This window comes from Podospora pseudoanserina, chromosome 1 (assembly GCF_035222485.1).
Source record: "Podospora pseudoanserina strain CBS 124.78 chromosome 1, whole genome shotgun sequence".
Taxonomy (NCBI): domain Eukaryota; kingdom Fungi; phylum Ascomycota; class Sordariomycetes; order Sordariales; family Podosporaceae; genus Podospora; species Podospora pseudoanserina.
In genome coordinates this window covers 744,299-762,409 of record NC_085920.1, presented here as the reverse complement: position 1 = coordinate 762,409, position 18,111 = coordinate 744,299, and the positions used below count along the sequence as shown (strand labels likewise).

General features: G+C 51.9%; 7 protein-coding genes across 7 annotated transcripts; 4 read left to right on the top strand and 3 right to left on the bottom strand.

Annotated features, from left to right (window-relative positions):
• Positions 1-1,012: 1,012 nt before the first annotated feature.
• Positions 1,013-4,507, bottom strand: QC764_102130 (uncharacterized protein; the record flags this gene model as incomplete). The annotated part of the gene is made up of 1 exon (XM_062941440.1): positions 1,013-4,507. The coding sequence occupies one exon, from the start codon at positions 4,505-4,507 to the stop codon at positions 1,013-1,015; it is 3,495 nt and encodes a 1,164-aa protein (XP_062804288.1).
• Positions 4,508-5,062: 555 nt separating this feature from the next.
• QC764_102120 (uncharacterized protein) lies at positions 5,063-7,080 on the bottom strand. Its single transcript, XM_062941439.1, has 4 exons — positions 6,259-7,080; positions 5,998-6,196; positions 5,652-5,939; positions 5,063-5,592 (listed from the first exon to the last, which is right to left on the bottom strand). The coding sequence occupies exons 1-4, from the start codon at positions 6,390-6,392 to the stop codon at positions 5,353-5,355; spliced, it is 861 nt and encodes a 286-aa protein (XP_062804287.1). The 5' UTR covers positions 6,393-7,080; the 3' UTR covers positions 5,063-5,352.
• Positions 7,081-8,179: 1,099 nt separating this feature from the next.
• Positions 8,180-9,601, top strand: QC764_102110 (uncharacterized protein; the record flags this gene model as incomplete). The annotated part of the gene is made up of 4 exons (XM_062941438.1): positions 8,180-8,717; positions 8,836-9,001; positions 9,061-9,149; positions 9,209-9,601. The coding sequence occupies exons 2-4, from the start codon at positions 8,902-8,904 to the stop codon at positions 9,599-9,601; spliced, it is 582 nt and encodes a 193-aa protein (XP_062804286.1). The 5' UTR covers positions 8,180-8,717; positions 8,836-8,901.
• Positions 9,602-10,777: 1,176 nt separating this feature from the next.
• On the top strand, positions 10,778-12,765 carry QC764_102100 (uncharacterized protein; the record flags this gene model as incomplete). The annotated part of the gene is made up of 4 exons (XM_062941437.1): positions 10,778-10,796; positions 10,918-11,027; positions 11,081-11,206; positions 11,261-12,765. The coding sequence occupies 4 exons, from the start codon at positions 10,778-10,780 to the stop codon at positions 12,287-12,289; spliced, it is 1,284 nt and encodes a 427-aa protein (XP_062804285.1). The 3' UTR covers positions 12,290-12,765.
• A 173-nt stretch (positions 12,766-12,938) lies between these two features.
• Positions 12,939-14,929, top strand: QC764_102090 (uncharacterized protein). The gene is made up of 3 exons (XM_062941436.1): positions 12,939-13,785; positions 13,836-14,323; positions 14,413-14,929. Exons 1-3 carry the CDS (start codon positions 13,157-13,159, stop codon positions 14,493-14,495), a joined length of 1,200 nt encoding a protein of 399 aa, XP_062804284.1. The 5' UTR covers positions 12,939-13,156; the 3' UTR covers positions 14,496-14,929.
• A 797-nt stretch (positions 14,930-15,726) lies between these two features.
• Positions 15,727-16,494, top strand: QC764_102080 (uncharacterized protein; the record flags this gene model as incomplete). The annotated part of the gene is made up of 1 exon (XM_062941434.1): positions 15,727-16,494. One exon carries the CDS (start codon positions 15,727-15,729, stop codon positions 16,492-16,494), a length of 768 nt encoding a protein of 255 aa, XP_062804283.1.
• A 1,176-nt stretch (positions 16,495-17,670) lies between these two features.
• QC764_102085 (uncharacterized protein) lies at positions 17,671-17,905 on the bottom strand (the record flags this gene model as incomplete). The annotated part of the gene is made up of 2 exons (XM_062941435.1): positions 17,671-17,813; positions 17,845-17,905. 2 exons carry the CDS (start codon positions 17,903-17,905, stop codon positions 17,671-17,673), a joined length of 204 nt encoding a protein of 67 aa, XP_062804282.1.
• Between the last annotated feature and the right edge of the window lie 206 nt (positions 17,906-18,111).

Sequence of the window (18,111 nt, the reverse complement as noted above, 5' to 3'; positions counted from 1 at the left end):
GGCTCAGTGACGCTATCCCGTCACAGGAGCGTGGGTGCGTGTAAGTGCCCGATGGGAAATAGTTGACCACAGCGTCACCTGAACGTGTCCTGGCTACTGCAGGAGGGTGAGACCGGGCCTTGGTTATCGAATATGTGGCGTCTCTGCATTGAGCCCACGGCAGATGCTCTCACGATGAGGTGATTCCCGCTGCGCCAAGAGGTGAGAAATCCAGGAATTGCAACCTGTCAAAAGTCAGTTTCTAAATTTCACTCGGAAGGTGCGGTGAGGATATACGATTGGGGGAGCTTTCACATCGGATTCAATGCCTGGGTAGGTACTCAGATCAGTGGCCATGGACATTGCATTATCATATCTCTTCATATACGAGATAAAAAGCATGAAAAGCACGCTCACTCATTTGCCACTTCCTTCTCAAGTCCTAAAATTTCAACCCAAGGTCACCGCCGCTGCCTTGAGGTGACGTTCCTGTTCTGTTTTGGGAAGGAGCTTGGCACATGTTGTCCGACGCTGGAAGGGAAGACTCGAGTGCGATGTTCCCCAGACTTTTGGCACAGTCCCGTCTCTTTGAGGCTGAATGCAAGTTTACGGCGAGAACTGTCACTTTGACTTCATTGCAGATACCGTTTAGGTGTCAAGATTATTGCCCAGGTGGTGGGCTAGAGACGAAGCAGGACTCTTGAAAACAAGACACTAAAGAACACATCTTTTTCATTGCCTGCTGATGTGCACATGCCTTGCTCTGCCTTGCCTGCTCGCCTTGCCTGCTATCCTCCGCACTGTTTTGCCCGGCATAACTAAACCAAGCATAATACCACCTATCACAAACAACAACAAAGGAGAATCCCAAAACGCCCAAACCCAGCCTTTGCCAAAGTTAGAATACCCTATTCGAAATACAAACCCCACCAGAAAAACAACCATAATATCCTTACAATCCCTCCCCCTCCCTCAAAAAATGTTGTTATCCTTGCCCATTGTTCCCTACCTAGCCCAGTTATGCCCCACGAAATTATTCAAACCCCTCAAAAACACTTTCCGTCCTTCCCCCCCCCTCAACCCTCACCGGCAGCCCCTCCAGCACCGTAACATCAACCACCTCCCCCTCCATAACCTGCCCAGCCTGCTTCTGCCCCTCGAGCACATCGTGCAACCGGTACAGCTGCCCGCTCTTCGCCTCCAGCTCCCCCTGCAACCTCTTCATCTCCCCCATCAACCTCTTCCTCTCCCTCGCACCCACCGACTTGTCCAACGAGAAATACCCCTCATTCACCCTCTTGAGCTCCATCTGCAAGTGCTCAATCTCGTCTTGGGTCTCCTTGATCAGAATAGCGAGGGCTTCCCCCGGTGACATCGAGGGGCGCATGGTCGGCTCGTCGGTGTAGTACCTGTCCGAGGCCGGGACGGGCTTCTCGACTGAGACGGTCTTCTTGCCGCGTTTGAGTTCTTCGGCTGAGAGATGAAGTTTGGTCGACGAAAGATTTTGGGTGGTTTCCTTGGCCGAGGCACCATGCGCCGCGATGCGGACACAGACGTTGCAGTTGCCTGATTTGTGGTTGCAGATACCGTCCAACACGCGCCGGGCGTCTTTGCTGAGGGAGGGGACGTTGCTTTGTTGCTTCGAGGAGGCAGCTTGCTGCTGTTTGTTCCCACCGGACAGGGTTATGTCAGGCATGAAAAACGCAGAAGTCATGTTGGGCTCTCCCGTCCCTGTGTGCTGTTGCTGTTGAGTCGTGGTGTTCTCTGAGTTCCGGCGCATCCTAGACTCCGGCCGGGTAGCCTCACTCGCAACAGACCGGCGGGTGTTGTTCTGCGTGATCTGAACAGACTCGTCGTCGAGCGGGCTGGCAAAGCTCATAGCTGACCGCACGCTGAACCGACCGGTGTCTTCCTCCAACGGGGCAAACTGACTAGACTTCTTAAGGATACCAGGAAGCGGTTGAGCAATCTTGGATGAAACAACACTGTCAGATTTGCTCCGCTGAAGACTAGGTAGCTGGGGTAAAGAGTAGTCGGTAAACTGCTGGGTGTCGCCTTGCTGCTGTCGACGCTGAAGGTCCTGATATGTCTGCTTGAGCTTGGCAAGCTCGCCCTCCATGACACTGGCAAAGTCCGTGTCTTGGGCGTTCATGTGGAGCTCGGTTGTGGGATCCTCGTCGATGTGCATGTTGCTGCTCTTACCAGTAAAGTCATCCACATCCTTAGGATCAACAACCTTGACCTTGGTCGTCCTCATCGCAAGCGCCGTAAACTCCTGCTCAGCAATCTCGGCAATCTTGGCGGTGAGCAGCTTGACCTTCCTGACGGCGGCTTCCCGGCGATCAAGCTTGCGCTGGAGCTCGGCTTCCTTGATCCTGAAATCATCTCCCAAGCGCACACAATCCTCATTGTCGTTCAATGACTTGCTGTTCAGCATCTGGCTCAGCCGAACGACCTTTTGCCGTTCGTCCACCCACTGGTCTTCAATCTCCTTCTGTTCCTCCTGCAAACGCCGGTTCTCATCCTTGAGGCGCTCGTTGTCGATGGAAATCTCCATGTTCTCATCCTTCAACGTACGGATACGGGTCTCCCTGTCGTTGAGGTGGCTGTCTTTCTCGTGAATGTCGTCTTTGAGCTCCTCCATCTGGTTGGTAAGACGTTCCAATTCCACCTCGAGGTCCGCATTCAACTGAAGCACAGCGGTATCCGTGGTCAGACCCTGCATGCTATCAATGATCTTGTCACGGGCGCTGATACCCTTCTTAAGATCAGTGATGTGCTGGTCCCGGGCGGCAACCTGTGCCTGAAGCTTCTTGTTCTCCTTGAAGTAGGTGTCATTGTTCCGTTCCATACTTTTGTGATCATCGACGAACATCTTCTTTTCCTCCTTCAGAGCCTCGTATTGCTTGCGAACTGAGGCAAGCTCCTCACGAGTAGCCTTGAGGTCCTTCCGGACCCCAGCTAGTTCCCTGCGAAGCCTATCGTTCTCTGCTATCAAAGTCGCATTGTCATGCATGGCCTCATCCCGTTGTTTTTGCATGGCCTCGGCCTCAGACATGAGCATGCCATTCTCAAGCTGCAATGACTCTTTATCCTGACGGAACTGCAGCGAGTACTGGAGATCCTTCTGTGATGCCTCCAGCTCAGCTTGCAGCTTAGCAGCCCTCTCGCGAGCGATCGATGCCTGACGCAACGCCTCATCACGCTCAGCAGAGAGCGCGGCGCTGTGGATATCATTCATACCAACTTGCTGACTCGCATGGTTGAGACGATCCCGCAGCTCCTGAATCTGACCCTCTAATTCCTGGTCATGCCCACTGCTGCGCCTAAAGGAACCGTCCGTGTCAGAGCCGATAGCGCTGTCCGAAGGGTGCCTACTCTTGAACCTCTTGAGCTCAGACTGGAGATGGTTCACCTCGCGCTGCAACTTCTCTGCCTCACGCTGGAGCATAGCGTCGTGATCCTGCAGTTCGCGCACCTCGTCTTGGAGCTTATCCATTGACACAAAGATTTCCGCGTCCTCCTCGGGAATGCTCACAGAGTTGAGAGCGCCGTGACCATTCGCCGACTGGTCAAACCTAACACCAGTCTTGGACTTGACGAAAACAGGAACGCCGTTCTGCATGGTGCTAAACTTGAGAGTACCGGATGTCCAATCAGGAAGGTGTCGGAAGCCTGGCAGGAAAAACGAACGGCCTTCTTCGAAACTCTGGCCTTGGAGAGTGTCGGGGTTGGGCTGTGCAGTAGAAGGTTCCCTCATCAAAGACTTTCGTGGCGTCATGTCACGCCGGCTGTTCTGCTTTTCGGTGCGGATCTTGGAAACCATGTCTTGGATAGACCTTTTGGGGGCCTCAGGAGACATGACACCATCCAGGTTCTGGAAACGGGACCGGCGCCCATGCCGACCTGGAGACATCGATAATGAGAGTACTGTAGAGCATTCAGATTCATTTTCGACACGGGCCTGCATATCAGCCCGGGTTCGTTTTTTCCTCGAGTCCAACGGGTTGTCAAAAGTCTGCTCCTCGGTGACCTCTCTGGCGGGGGGGACATTCTCCTTCCCACCGTTGGCTCCGTTTGTGAGAGGCTTTATTACTCCGGCAAAGTCGAACGTCTGGGTCAGCGTTGCCGTGTCCTTGTCCTGGTTATTGGTCTTGTTGTTGAGAAGTCCGCTCCATTCGGGGAAGGTGCGCGCGATGGCCGAGGTGTTAAGTACGGTGTTTGTATCCCGAGGTTGCCTTGAGGAACCGAACCGGCCAGATCGGGTAGCCTGCCTCTTGGCCGGGTTGGTGAAGTCTTCGCTGAGCCGGCGGGTGCCCTCGCCGTCCGGACTGAAAGAAAAATTGGAGAGATTTCGGGTGAGTTCCTCGGTCGTGGTGCTAACAGTATCGTGGGAACCTGTGGAGGATGGCGGGGAGCTGAAGGGGTTGTGCTGAATGCGGTGCTCGAGCATCTCCTTTTTTAACCTAGATATATGCCGTGGTTTGCTAGATTGATGATGATTTGACCTATTGCTGTTGACGTCCATGTTGGGCTAACTGCTGGGAGCGCGTCGAGCGCCGTGTCGTGGGGAGGGATGCAAAAGATGGGAATCTGAGCAAGTGCAACAAACGGAACAGGGAAAAAATAACACTGGAAGGGAGGTCGAATGTCAACAATGCGACGGGTAACGTCCGGGCCGCAGGAGTTGCTGCAAAGTAAACAAAACTCAGGCAAGCGCTTCGGGTGTCGAATGCAGTCGCAAGGCAGGCAGTCGCATGCTGAAAGCCAGAGTCGCGTTGCAGGGCAATGGCGACAGGGAACGTCGCGAAGGGCGGGCTCTCCTCATGCACACAGCAGGTGACGGTGACAAAGCTGGGGGAGACGCGATCAAGGCCCATTTGTTTACAAGAGTACAGAGATACAAAATAGGGCCAAGTGGGGCAGCAACGGGTAGCGTAGGTGGAAGTGGGGCAAGAATGCGCTGGCACGTCAAAAGGAGTGATTTCATTGGTGCCATGCCTTGGCCCAGCTGCCACCAGACCGTTTTTGGTGCCATCGGGCTGCGACCAAGTCTCAATTCCTGATTCAACACCACTCTGACTGGATGAGAACCACTGGCCTAGATCAGGAACCGGAGGCTTCTACAGCAATCAATTTTTATCGGTTTGCAGTAGTGACGAAGAGAGAAAAAGGCTCATGTTCTGTCCCAGTATTTTCCATAATAAACATAATCGCTTGCCAAATACACGACATTTTGACATATCGCCCCAGGTGGACCACAGGGAATCTTTCTAGAAGTGATGTTACAATAGGGCTGACGGCCCAAACCCCGTCCATTTTCATTTTGCACCAAGCGGAAATCCCATATCTTTTATCTTTCTTATATCTCCTTTAACGCTCTCCGGCAAGTCTCCTGCTCTGCACCTCACCCAGTGCCTTGGTACCGCTCAGCATTGTGACCACAGCAACAGCGCCAATGACAGGCAGGGCCTGGAAGAGGTTCCACGTGGTATAGTAGAGGAAGAAGACACCCTCCATGGCGAGGATAGAGCCAAAAAAGGTGGCGTGTGAGACTGGGGCGGCACCAATGGCCTTGGAAAGGTGATTGAGGTTTGCGCCGAGGAAGATCCACTGTGTTGAATTCGATATTAGTGGCTGTCTGAATTAGATAAATGGCAGACAAGACTTACGCTGATGAACAGAACCGGAACCGTAGCAAGCACAACCAGCGCAAAGAAGATAGAAATCACCTTTGGCGGGCTCGTGGGATCAGCGCGGAAGATGTGGTGGATCTCCTCCTTCTTGCCATAGCGGACGGGCTTCTCGTAGGGTGGGAGGGGGACATTGGGGTCCTTCTGTAGCTTGACATCGAACACGGGGGCATTAAGAGCCTTGGAGGAACCGAAGGAGCCGAGGATAATCGAGGCCTCGAGGGGTCCGTCGCTGTGCAGGAATTGGACGGGAAGGTCCTTGTGAGTCTATGTCGGTCCTCGTCAGCATTGGTTGTCGAAATCTCGATGTTTCCATTTGCCTTACAATTGAAGCGACCGCCTTTCCACTTTCCTTGACCGTCAGGGGGAAGGGAGCCTCAAGCCCAGTCTCCTTCTCTTTGAGAATAACAAACGCTTGATGCGGGCGCTTCCCCTGACCATTGTCCTTTGCCGTCAAGCTGATCTTTAGTGTATCGGTGCTGCCGAGCGAGAGGGGCTTCGTAACGAGTGTCTTCGAGGTGAACCTACGATTTGTGTTAGTTTTCTGCGGCGGAACTTTACTTGGCGTTCTGAAGGTATTGTATACCTCTCCTTGCTGCCAGCATCGCCAGCCCGCTTTGCGACAACTGAGACGCTGCCATCATCGAACCCCCAAGATGTAGCCTGCGCGACGCCAGCCAGGAGCAGAAGCGCTGGCGCAAATGATTGTGTGAACCTCATGATAGGCTATCGAATATATGTGGAATGTGTCGTAAATCGGTGCAGCCCGTCGTTGCGTGAAGCAACTTTACTGGGTGACGAGGCTAATGATGGCAATTGGAGCTGTCACTTCCAGTGCCTCAATGAACACTTGTTCAAGCTCCATGCGCGACGCTACGGCCAAGTGCCAAGACACCGGGGAAATCGGATGGGATATGGCCTGTGCGCCTTCCTTTTCTGGAATATTCAACATTGATATTGACCAAGAGTCTTGTTGCTCAACGTTGTGGAAGTGAAGGATTCCTCTCTCTGCTTTTTTGCTCCATCATAAATGTCAGAGTTCGTCTGTATGAGTCTTGACTTCGAATTCAACAACATGGCGGTTGCAATATTATCCTCGCAGAGGGAATAAATGTGTCCCACTTGTGCCTTGGAATTTCCCCGTCCAATGTTGCAGCATGATCTTTCCTAACAATGCATTATGAATGAACCCTGTAGTCTACAAAACGCAGTTAGTTCTCACAAGGACTGTTAATCAACATGTTGTAATATTCTTGGGCGGTCATATTGCTCGCAAACAAAAAAACTTTCCCAAATGAGTTGCGCACAAGCGTCTCACAGTTGCTGATTGGTCGAGTTTTTCTCTGGTGGGTGGATTAAGAGCAAGCTCGGTGTTCGACAGCATTCGTGATCGTTGCCAGGCCGTATAAGCAGCCAGACACCGAATGGAAGACCATTTACGATTCCTCGGTTTACTTATAGTCCATGAGAGATCAACTTGTGGATGGGCCCTGATACGATACCATTTGACGCAAAACCTGAAGCCAGTGGACGATATCATGAACGGAGGCATACGCAACTCTGTCCGAGACACCAATCAATTTGTACATCGGGGCTTGCTATCTCTCCGCCCGACCAACCTTTGCTTGCAAAGTCATGATATATTGGCTGGCTGGAATATCCCCCGCCTTCCTGTTCAGTTCAGGGCGGGGCTATCTATGTTGTGGTCTTGCATGGAGAAACACGGACTTCCGGCATGTTGCAGGCTGGTTACTGCAGGCAGATATGCATACTCTCAAAAGCGATTGAGAGTCAGTCTCGAGATGCAAACACACCAGGATCCTGCCTAGTGTTGGCCACAGATCACGGCACTTAAACACGAAGTCTGGGCGCGCGGGGCGCGGGGATGGATGTGTGGGTGACCATCGAGGTTGGATATCAAGAGATTCTAGAGCATGAGGGGCAAACTGAGGTGATAGACCTCGTGGTTTTTCCATGACCAAAGCCCTCTCGTATAGCAATGAGAGCAGATCAGCTGAAGCACTGACAGATAACACAGACGATGCTGAAGAAAAAGAGTGGCAGGAAAGTTTCAGTTGATCGGATGGCAACTGACAGATTTGACACGGAGGACTGGCAAAAAGTGAAGGCAAAGTGCACACATGACGCTAAGATCATGGGCCGCCTAGGGCTTCGGATTTCTGCTTCCGTTTTAGAAGTTGCTTGCTTCCACTGTGAGGGGCACAGATTCGGATGCATCCATGTATTTGGAGGTGCCGCACGAAAACGCAACATAACATGGATTCGGACATATGAGCCTTGCTTGGTATCAAGGAATGGCACTGCATCGGACGAGCCGTTGCCTGTCCTCGGGGCGTTCAGTCCGCTGAGACTGTGGAGCCGAGCTGCCCTTCTAGTGTAGTCGAACCATCGGCTTTTCGATGAATGACAGAAATGTCGACACTTTTCAGCGGTGTGTTGATGGTGATGCTGCGTCGCCCGAGACAGCTCTCCCAAAAGTGGTCAATCTGTGCCACAGAGCTCCCCCAGTATTCAATTACGGTGGCCCGATTGGAAGTTTTTCTCCTCTGTGTTCGGCTTGTTGCGAGTGCTTGGGCTGCTGATCCCTGCGACGATAAAAAAGAACATCCCCGACAGGGATGGCCTGTCTAAACCTATCAAAGGCTTTGGCGGGTGATTAAGCTGCCAAGGGGACCAATCCTCTGTGACCTTGGGGCCAGCCACGGCCTAGATAGTCCATTCGTGGGTCTGGGGTCTCTGGGGCCCTTTTTACTGAATCTCGGTCGCGTTTTCCTTCCTGTCGTGCCATCCCCATCTCCATCTGCGGACTGTCTTTCGTTCCCGATCCCTTTAAAAGAGCTGTGTGCTGTCACTCGCTAAGAGCACTCACGTCTCTGGGAATTGTTTGTATTCTTGCCCTCGTTCGTATATTTTGGCCGCCTCTCCTTGTCGCAACCGGTGCTTTAATCTCCTGGAACGCCGTTAATATTACGAGTCACCGTCTACGCCTTCTCCTTTTCCTCAGGTCTCGGATCCACCACAGCTGTAAGACTTGACCTCACCTTTCCACTGGAATGCGGACCCCGTGGCCGTGGCGACGTCGGCCCTGTTGTGTTCTTCCAACTGTCTGTTCCGATCAATTGCTAAACATAACCTCATTCAGCCCGCCATCTTGCTCCAGCATCCCTTCGCACCTTACCAGCGTGTTTCCTTGAGCTCCTCAGTCACAATGGTCAACTTCCGAACAACCGTCCTGGCCTTTGCCGCCGCCGTCACCGTCTCAGCCGACTACGTGATCGACCCAAATACCATCCCTCTCTCTGCCAGAAGTATGTTTAACGCGAAGTAATTGCTGTCGGGAGACATGCTTACCGGGTAAAATTTGCAGAGGCCTGGTGCAACGACCAAAGGAGCACTTGCCCAACCATTTGCCGTCAAACCAGTGTTGGCCAGCCCCTCGTCAACGACTGCGATCCTGTATGTGGCCTGGGCATGACTCGATCGTACGAGCTTTCGGCGCTGACAAAACCGTGTAGGAAACCCTGCACTACGGCTGCCTCTGCAGCGACAACAAGCAACCAAACATGTCCGAGTACACCCTCACCCTCCCCTACCACGTGTGCACAGCTTGGGGCACTCAGTGCGTGAAGGACTGCGGCACCAACAACCTGTGCTCTGCTGCTTGCCGTGAGGAACATCCTTGCGGTGCCCAGAACCCCAGCCGTGTCAACGAGACCAAGACGGCGACCACCTCGGCGGCTGAGGAGACGGCGACCCCAACTGATGGAATTGCGGACGGCTTCGGCGATGGTACCCAGAACAACAACGGCAGACCAGGAAGCGGCGCTGGTGCTCTCGCGCTCGGCAATGCCTATGGTCTCGCTGTTGTTGCCACTGGTCTGTTTGCTGGCTTCACTTTGCTTCTTTAGAGACCGACAATTGGCGTGGTTTGGTAAAATGCGTGCTTCAGGAATATAAAAAGCGGTTTCTCTGGTTTGCTGTTGGTGTTGGTTGGGGTTGATGTGTATAGGAAGAAGTTGTGCGTTGACGGTGGAAGGAGCTGAGCCTAGGAACCAGGAACATACTTAAAAGGGGTTCCAGGAAGGTGCGATGGGAGGTGTTTAATATCCTTAATGTCTAAACTACTACACTACAATTCATTGGTCGTTTGGAGAATTTTGATAGGTGAATCCTTTTTTTTTTTTTGGCATTGGACAGTTCGTTTCACAAATCAAGGGTCTGGTTACACAGTACCGCATTGCTGCTGTTTCCCACGCAGGTGTATAACTTGACTCACTCTAATGTCAGCAGGCTCGAGGCATAACGGCTGGTACCTCTTATTGCCGTCTTTTAGTCGGGTGGTTGTTTCATCTGAAGGTCTGGCTCTTTCATCCCATGTGTGCTGTTCACACAGCCACTTGCACTCATCCACGCACATCTTTCGATTCTGACTCGGGAATCCAAGGAACAAACACGTCTTGAAACACAAACGCTGAACTCTCACAAAGATCCACGAGCCTTGTTGCACAGAGTAAACATGAAGCTCGTCATCCGTCCTCCATGCAGCGGCAGATGCCCCCATTTCACTCACTGCAGCCTCACCGCCTGCCAATTTTCACGTGCCAAATTCAAATCTCAAGCGAGTGGGGCAGACCCTTCAAATCAGCTGGCAGAGAGCAGTCTGTTGAGATTTGATTCGCAACGACACCAGCGTTGTCTCTCAACAACTGAAGAGACCGGCGCCTACAAAGTGCTGCTATTTCCTGGACTACCTTTTGCTCAAGTGGACCCCTTCACTGGACCCGGGCTTGATAAACGAGCAAATCCCGTCCACCGACCTCCGACCGCCGACCAAACCTTGCTCCCGGTATCTTGACAAAGTAGTTGGTGGCAGCCGCCGTCTCTTGACTTGTTGATTTTTCCTTCATTTTCCTATCAACGGCCACGAGTACCCTATCACCGAACCGGCACCGATCCTAAGAAACATACCTCTAAACCACCGTCACGGTTGTATTTTTCGAAACGGCTTCTTTGTACCCGCCATACACCTTAATCGCAGCCCTTGGAGCGTAATCAATCCCCTTTCAGGGAGGTTGACCGACACCATGGTACTAGACAGCAGCAGTGCGCGCAACCCCCTTTGCCCCACCTTTGCATTGACTCCCCATACCTGCATTTGTGCTTCCCCTGCGATCCTGCTCCGAAGAAGACGATGTGGCTGACGGCGATGGAATCTGTGCAACAGGAAGGGCCGCTGCCGAGTGTGTTTCCGAAGAAGCACTCATCCACCTAAAATACTACAAATATTCCGCCGTCGACAAGTCCCCCATATCGAACTATGTCCTCAAGCACTGGGTATGCGCTCTATGCCCCGCCTCCGACGAGAATACTTGACTGAGACCTTGTAGTGGAATGCGTTTGTGGAGGTTCTGCCATTATGGGTCGCCCCAAACATGGTGACCCTTCTAGGCTTCTTTTGCATCTTGATTAATGTCGCCCTTTTGGTCATATATATGCCGGATCTCGTGGGACCTGTGAGATACTTTGCAAGGCATTGGGTGTGGGAAACACGAGCTGACGCTTTTCAGGGCCCAACATGGTTATACTTCAGCTTTGCGTTCGGTCTCTTCATGTACCAGACTTTCGACAACGTGGACGGCAAACAAGCGAGACGTACCGGTACATCCAGCGGACTGGGAGAGCTCTTCGACCACGGCATCGACAGCTTGAACTGCACCTTGGCCAGCTTGTTGGAAACCGCCGCAATGGGTCTCGGGACCTCCAAGTCTGGTGTCTTCACCGCTCTCGTACCTTGCCTGCCCATGTTCTTCTCGACATGGGAGACCTACCACACGCACACCCTCTATCTCGGAGTCATCAACGGACCGACTGAAGGACTCCTGCTTGCCTGCATGTTCATGATCCTGTCTGGGATTTATGGACCGGCTGTTTGGACCGAACCACTGGTTGATCTCGCCGAGGGTCGCGTCTACCTACTTAGTAACCTAGGTTTGACAAAGGACACTATTGGCGACCTGTCGATCCGGGACATCTGGGTGGGTCTGATCATCTTCTCGCTGCTGGCCACCCACATTCCGTTTTGCGTTTTGAACGTCGTCAAGGCTCGGAGAGCTCGCGGCCAGCCCGTGGCTCCCGTCTTCCTCGAATGGACCCCCATGGCCATCTTCACCTTTAGCATCGGCGCCTGGGTCTACAGCCCATACTCGTACATCCGCACCGACAACCACCTCGTTCTTTTCTGCATCATCATGAGCTTCGTGTTTGGCCGCATGACGACCAAAATGATTCTTGCACACCTTACCAAGCAGCCATTCCCCTACTGGACCGTCATGCTGTGGCCGCTTGTTGGTGGCGCCGTCATGGCCAACCTTCCTCGCATCGGACTTCCGGCCGTCTCAGCGGAGTATGAACACATGTACCTGGTGTCTTACTTGGGCTTTGCGGCGATTGTCTACTTCCGCTGGGCTTATCTCGTCACGACGAGCATTTGCAACTTTTTGGGCATCAACTGCTTGACCATTCCTTACGAAAAGCAGATGGAGAACAAAAGAAAGGCAGCCGGTATCATCAACGGGCTTGCGCCAAAGAAGGATTAATTGAGAGGAAGAAAGCATGAGGAGTAGTAGAGAAGAATGAAACCTTCATATGCATCGGGATCGGGAAGAAGAGCAGGGCTGTCTTCGTTGGCAGCGGGTCGGTTGTGGGCTGGGATTTGACTTTCTAAAAAGGTGGTTGGCATTGCATTGCATCCTAGCATGGCGTTTTTGGGTGTGTTGTCTGTCATGATGGCGTTTAAGCCCATGCCTCAACGGTCAAGGGGTAACGGTTCTTGGCGATATCCTCTGGAGAGGGCCTGGAGTAACTTCTCTACATATATACCTGGATGGGATTTCTAGATGTGCTGCTCGAAGCAGGTCGGGTTGTTGTCGTTGTGTCGTAGTAGATAGCGAGAGGTTTATTAATCGTTTTAATGTACATAGTAGTAACAGCGAATCAACTACGCTGGATTTCCATAGAGATTAAAGAGTTAGAAGAGAAGACAAATGAATGAATGATATGGGTATGGATGAAAGATAAGATTGATATGATAAACGTTGGGGAGTGCCAAGCGGGTGAACCTGGAGGTTGGATGGAGACCGTGGACCTTCCCCACACTGTGCTTGACCCCCCTGCGTTGGGCGTCTGCAGGGGTCACTAACGGTTAGGGGTAAGAGTCGGGGACGCTGACGGCTGCTCTCGACACCTTTCCATAACTGAGTGCTTCAGACTCATATATATAGTCCTCTGCTGAGATTGAGATTCGGACCGCCTTTTTTTTTTTTTTTTTAAGCACGATGAGGGGACATACAATGCGGATTCGATAGCACCGATTCAAGCATCTGCTCACCCCATCCAGCCCATTCCTTCCGCGTTGTTATCATCATCATCATCAACTGTTGTTGCTCTCACCACCACCTGTCAAGATGACACGCCTCACGCTATCCCATCTCTTGTTGCCCTTTCTCGGGGGCACAACGGCAGGATATACCACACTCTCGGACGACACACTCCGGCATATATCCTCCCCCCTTTCGGCGTCATCGCCGTCGGAACTGGACCCCTTCGATGGCTCCCTCCTCTCACCAATCTTGATCCCCCGCGTCCCGGGAACGCCAGGACACGCAGCTGTTCAGGCGCATTTTATTAATTATATCAAGTCTAACCTGTCGCCGGAGTGGACAATAGAGTGGCATAACTCGACGTCAAAAACGCCGGCAACGGGGGAGAAGCTGGTGCCGTTTCAGAATTTGATCATCAGGAGGGATCCGCCCGGGATGACGAGGGAAAGGGAAGGGGAGATGGAGAGGTTGACGCTGGCGGCGCACTATGATAGTTTGTATCGGCCGGAGGGGTTTATAGGGGCGGTGGACAGTGCGGTGCCTTGTGCGGTGTTGTTGTGGGTGTTGAAGGAGCTGGATGGGGCGATGGGGAAGAGGTGGGGGGAGTGGGAGGATGATGGGTTGGAGAGGGGGAAGGGGGTGCAGGTTGTGCTTTTTGATGGGGAGGAGGCTTGGGTGCAGTGGAGTGGGGAGGATAGTCTTTATGGGAGCAGGTGAGTGATACTAAAGGGGGGGAAGGGGGATGTGGCTGACGTGAAGATAGGGCTTTGGCGGAGTATTGGCAGAATGAAAGGTATGAGGATGGGAGTTCGAGGCTTGATACGATTAGTTTGTTTGTGTTGTTGGATTTGTTGGGGGCGGCGGATCCGACGGTGCCGAGTTTCTTTGGGAAGACTCATTGGGCGTATCAGAACATGGCCAAGGTGGAAGAGAGGTTGAGAGGGTTGAAGTTGTTGGAATCGGAGCCAAAGGCGGGAAGGTTTCTTCATGACTCCGAGAGATCGAACTGGAACTTCGCCGGATATGTCGAGGATGACCATGTGCCGTTCTTGAGGAGGGGGGTGGAGGATATCTTGCACATTATCCCAACGCCGTTTCCTAGGGTATGGCACACCATGGATGATGACGTCAAGAACTTGGATGTGGCCACGGTGAAGGATTGGGCAAAGATTGTGGCTGGATTTGTGGGAGAGTGGATGGATTTGGAGGGACACTTTGAGGGTGTGGTGCCGGGAACGGAAGATGAGAAGGGTAGGTATTTTGTGAAGGACGAGCTCTAGATGCCCATGATGATACCTTGCACAAAAACAAGAATTGAGAGCTGATATGTCGGTGAATAGAGAGCCCTGCATTCACGGTGTTGGTGCGGTCGTCGCTGGTCTGGCTTGGGGCTGGTTGCTTGGGACTGTTGCTCCTGCCGTGAGATATCTGGGAAGGAGCGAGCCCACAGTTCATACAACCGAGTTGAGGAACACTTTTCGCCAACAAATGGCAATCCCTCCATGGTCCTATGACTTAATGGAGGGGATAAGAAAAGAGGTCCTGACCTCTCAAGAGAGTTCAGGCCCGACTCCAGGGCGGGTCATTTCAGGATTAAATGGGCCCGTTGCGCTCATCAGATGGATCTGATCTCAACGAGCGAGCACAAGCAACAAGAAACCAGGCACTGACGCCATATCTGCAAGAAACCGAGGACCGATGCCATATCTGAGACTATACAACTGTGAGCAGACATGGCCTAAGAATCAAGGGCTCTCTCTACTCTGCATCCTCATTGAGATGACATGATGCTGAGCAAGAGCAAGAATAACACCCTCTTAACCCAGCTGAAGAAGGGATTCTAAAGAAATTGTCCCCTGCCCTGAAAGGGTCAGTGGTGATAATAAAAAACAACCCCATACCGCCAGCCAGGATGGCGCTAACTCAAAGGAAAATAAAAGAAACCAAATTAAAAAACCAAACTGCAAACTTACAGGGTTTTCGTAGCTGACACCCTTCCAAAACATTAGAGAGATGTCAGTGAGCTTTTTGCATTTTTATACTTCTATCTTTTTTTTTATTGACTATGTTCCTTCTTGCCCAACTTCTTTCTAATAGATAATAAAAAGATATTCTGAAGGTTAACCTAGACTGATATTTTAACCTAATGTAAGTAGCACAGTCCCATGGTATTGAAGGCGCACTGTATGATCCTTGTCCCGCTTGGGTTTGTGGGGCAATTAGTAGGGGTTTCGACCCATGACGACAAACCGTTGAGTCTGCGTGGACTGTGCGACATGTCTTTTTGATTGTTCTCTCTTGAGCAACATCTTTGCAACACGAATACCTTTAGCTTTCAGCCTACCTACTATACTGTTGTTATATTGCCTACCGCCGGCCTTGATCCCGCTGTCTTTTTCTGTAAAGCTATCCTTGACATCAGGCATCCCACACAAGAACCAGGGCGTCGCATTGCATCGCATCGCATCGCATCGCATCCAAGTCGCAAACTCTATCCAAAGACCCCAAGACCCCAAGACTGCACTGCCGTCATCCCCAACTTTCCAGTAACTGCCGGTGTCACACGCCCCTCATCTTGGAGCGCATATTGCTCTCGCCTTCAGCTTGAACTCTTGGGCTTCAACCGATGAGGTAGCACCTCCTAAATTAGCTACATGGCATCCGAGAACGAGCACCGCGCCCAGGCGCAATATGAACCGGCGCAAGCAGCAATACTCGACAGCAATAAATCCGAATCGCTAGCAAACATGTCTGTGGCAACCAACGGCCAAGCACCTCCCCGACGTAACCCCCTATTCGACGACGACGACGACGACGGCGACGAAGTAGCCTCCACAACCTCCTCCTCCAACCACGACACCGTCTCCCCGACTGTAACCTCCCCTCCATACTGGCACTCAACATCCCACCCCCCAAACCACCCTGCCTCGAACGGTCTCCGCCCTTTATCCACCGCCTCCATCGAATCCGTCCTCCCACCCGGGGCGATAACCCTCCAAGACAACGAATCCGACCTCCCCTCCTCCCACTTCCCATCCACATCCCCAACCACGCCTCAAGACCGCAATCGCTCCTGCTGGGCGAGATCGGTGACAATAACGGATTATATCACGATCAACACTTCCTCGACCAACATCGGGGCTTTCACAGTCTGGAATATTTCGGTAGAGACGCTAGAAGGGCCGAGGATAAATATTAGGAAGCGATACAGCGAGTTTGATGATTTGAGAAAAAAGTTGATCATGACGTTTCCTGGGTTTGAGGCTGCGGTGCCGGAGTTGCCGCCAAAGAGTTTGGTCAAGAGGTTTAAGACTGGGTTTTTGGAGAAGAGGAGGGGGGGGCTGCAGTATTTTTTGAATTGTATACTGTTGAATCCTGAGTTTAGTGGGGCGCCGGTGGTGAGGGAGTTTTTGTTTAGTTGAAGGGGACCAAACTGGGAATGGGGTGGGGAAGGGGTTAACATAAAGAGTTGGATAATGGGATGGTATATTGGGGGGTAAAAGGCTGGTTGAATCCTGTTTGTTGTTTTGGGTCCTTGGGTGATATGCGAGGACGTTGGGCTCACGTTGAATATCACAGGATTGATGTGGATAGAGTCTGACGAGTAAACTTTGGATATCACACGGCGCGTCGCGTGTGTTGGCCAGGAATATAGTATGGCATATTTGGCCGGGCTGAAGAAAAGGGATGGTGGGGGGGAGTACGCCAACCTATAATACCGCAAGGAAAAACAAATCATCTTCCCTTCCTGGGCAACGGAACGATTTTGGGTGGTGATATTGATTGAGAGGTCTTCAAGGCCGCCCTTGTATATACAGACAACAGCGCTTGGTGATACTCTGCGCGCCGTGTCATAATTTTGTACATATAATTACGAGCTGGGATCAAGGTCACGAGTTGCTGCTCATTGACATCTGCCTTGATAAAAGTCTTTAAGAAATGCCCAAGTTGCAGCAGGCATACTTAGAGTAACACTAATGTCAAGTTCGTGTTGGACTAGGCTGAGAGAGACAGTTGCATCAGATCGATGATATGCGTGTATACATTATACATATTCGACTCGGCCTGGGGACGATGATTCGAACTTCAAATGTTCTGGTATCACGGGCAAGGCCGGGACGAGAGAGGGGATGAAATAACAATATTGGCCAAATTCCAACCTCTAAACATCATTCGACACCTACGTCCATGAAAGATATATACGCTTGCTGATGACTACATCCAGGCTAATATCACTCACCTGAAGCCAGATACCTACCCTGCAACCGTTTGAAGATGAAATTCCAACAGATACCCTCGGCAAACTGATACCCTCGGCAAACTGATACCCTCGGCACTTGCCTCCCTCTTGAGCAACAATGCCTTTGCTCAAACCCAGTTCCCAGACACCAGAGACCTACTAATCATCCGCACTACTACCATGGGGAATACACATCCTCCTCCGGGTGGTCAAGCTTCAAACCTCTCCCGCAGCGTCGACAACCCTCTGAACCAGGAATTCTACAAACCCCAAGGTAGGCCAACCTGGTCAAGAAGTTATGTTCATACATACCACTCCTCACCCACCCCATCAAAACCCCTTACTACACCAACCTCACCTATCTTACGCCGAGGATGACCCGAATAATCTTCGCCATCGAAAACCCCGAAATGAGCTCTCTGCGGGCCGGCATGGGCCGACAGAATGGCCAAGTAACAAACATTGGACAGTTCGTAAAGAATCTTCGCAGCCGGACAAAAGCTGTTGGTGGATAGATGGCAAACGTACATACGTACGGGGTCAAACAGAAACCCAATTTCGGGGTGGAGGAGGAGAAGGAGGAGAGTGGGCATCGTTTCGAAATCACTACTAACCCGGTCAGCAAGCTGCAGAGGGATTTTGGAGCCTTATGGGAGTGTGGAAGGTGGTAGGTGTCAGACCCATGAAAGATGAAATGCTGGCTCCCGTTTATGATGGAAGGATAGAGAGGTGTGTGTGTATGCGGGTGAGGAGCTGCTAGCAGCTTGCCAGCAAAACTTCACACACACACAGCTTTCAT

Coding starts and splice junctions, on each gene's coding strand:
- QC764_102120 (XM_062941439.1), bottom strand. CDS start 6,392: ATGAGGTTCACACAATCATTTGCGCCAGCGCTTCTGCTCCTGGCTGGC. Junction 6,197..6,258: donor GATGCTGGCAGCAAGGAGAG/GTATACAATACC, acceptor CACAAATCGTAG/GTTCACCTCGAAGACACTCG. Junction 5,940..5,997: donor GAAAGGCGGTCGCTTCAATT/GTAAGGCAAATG, acceptor GGACCGACATAG/ACTCACAAGGACCTTCCCGT.
- QC764_102090 (XM_062941436.1), top strand. CDS start 13,157: ATGACACGCCTCACGCTATCCCATCTCTTGTTGCCCTTTCTCGGGGGC. Junction 13,786..13,835: donor GATAGTCTTTATGGGAGCAG/GTGAGTGATACT, acceptor ACGTGAAGATAG/GGCTTTGGCGGAGTATTGGC. Junction 14,324..14,412: donor GGGAACGGAAGATGAGAAGG/GTAGGTATTTTG, acceptor GTCGGTGAATAG/AGAGCCCTGCATTCACGGTG.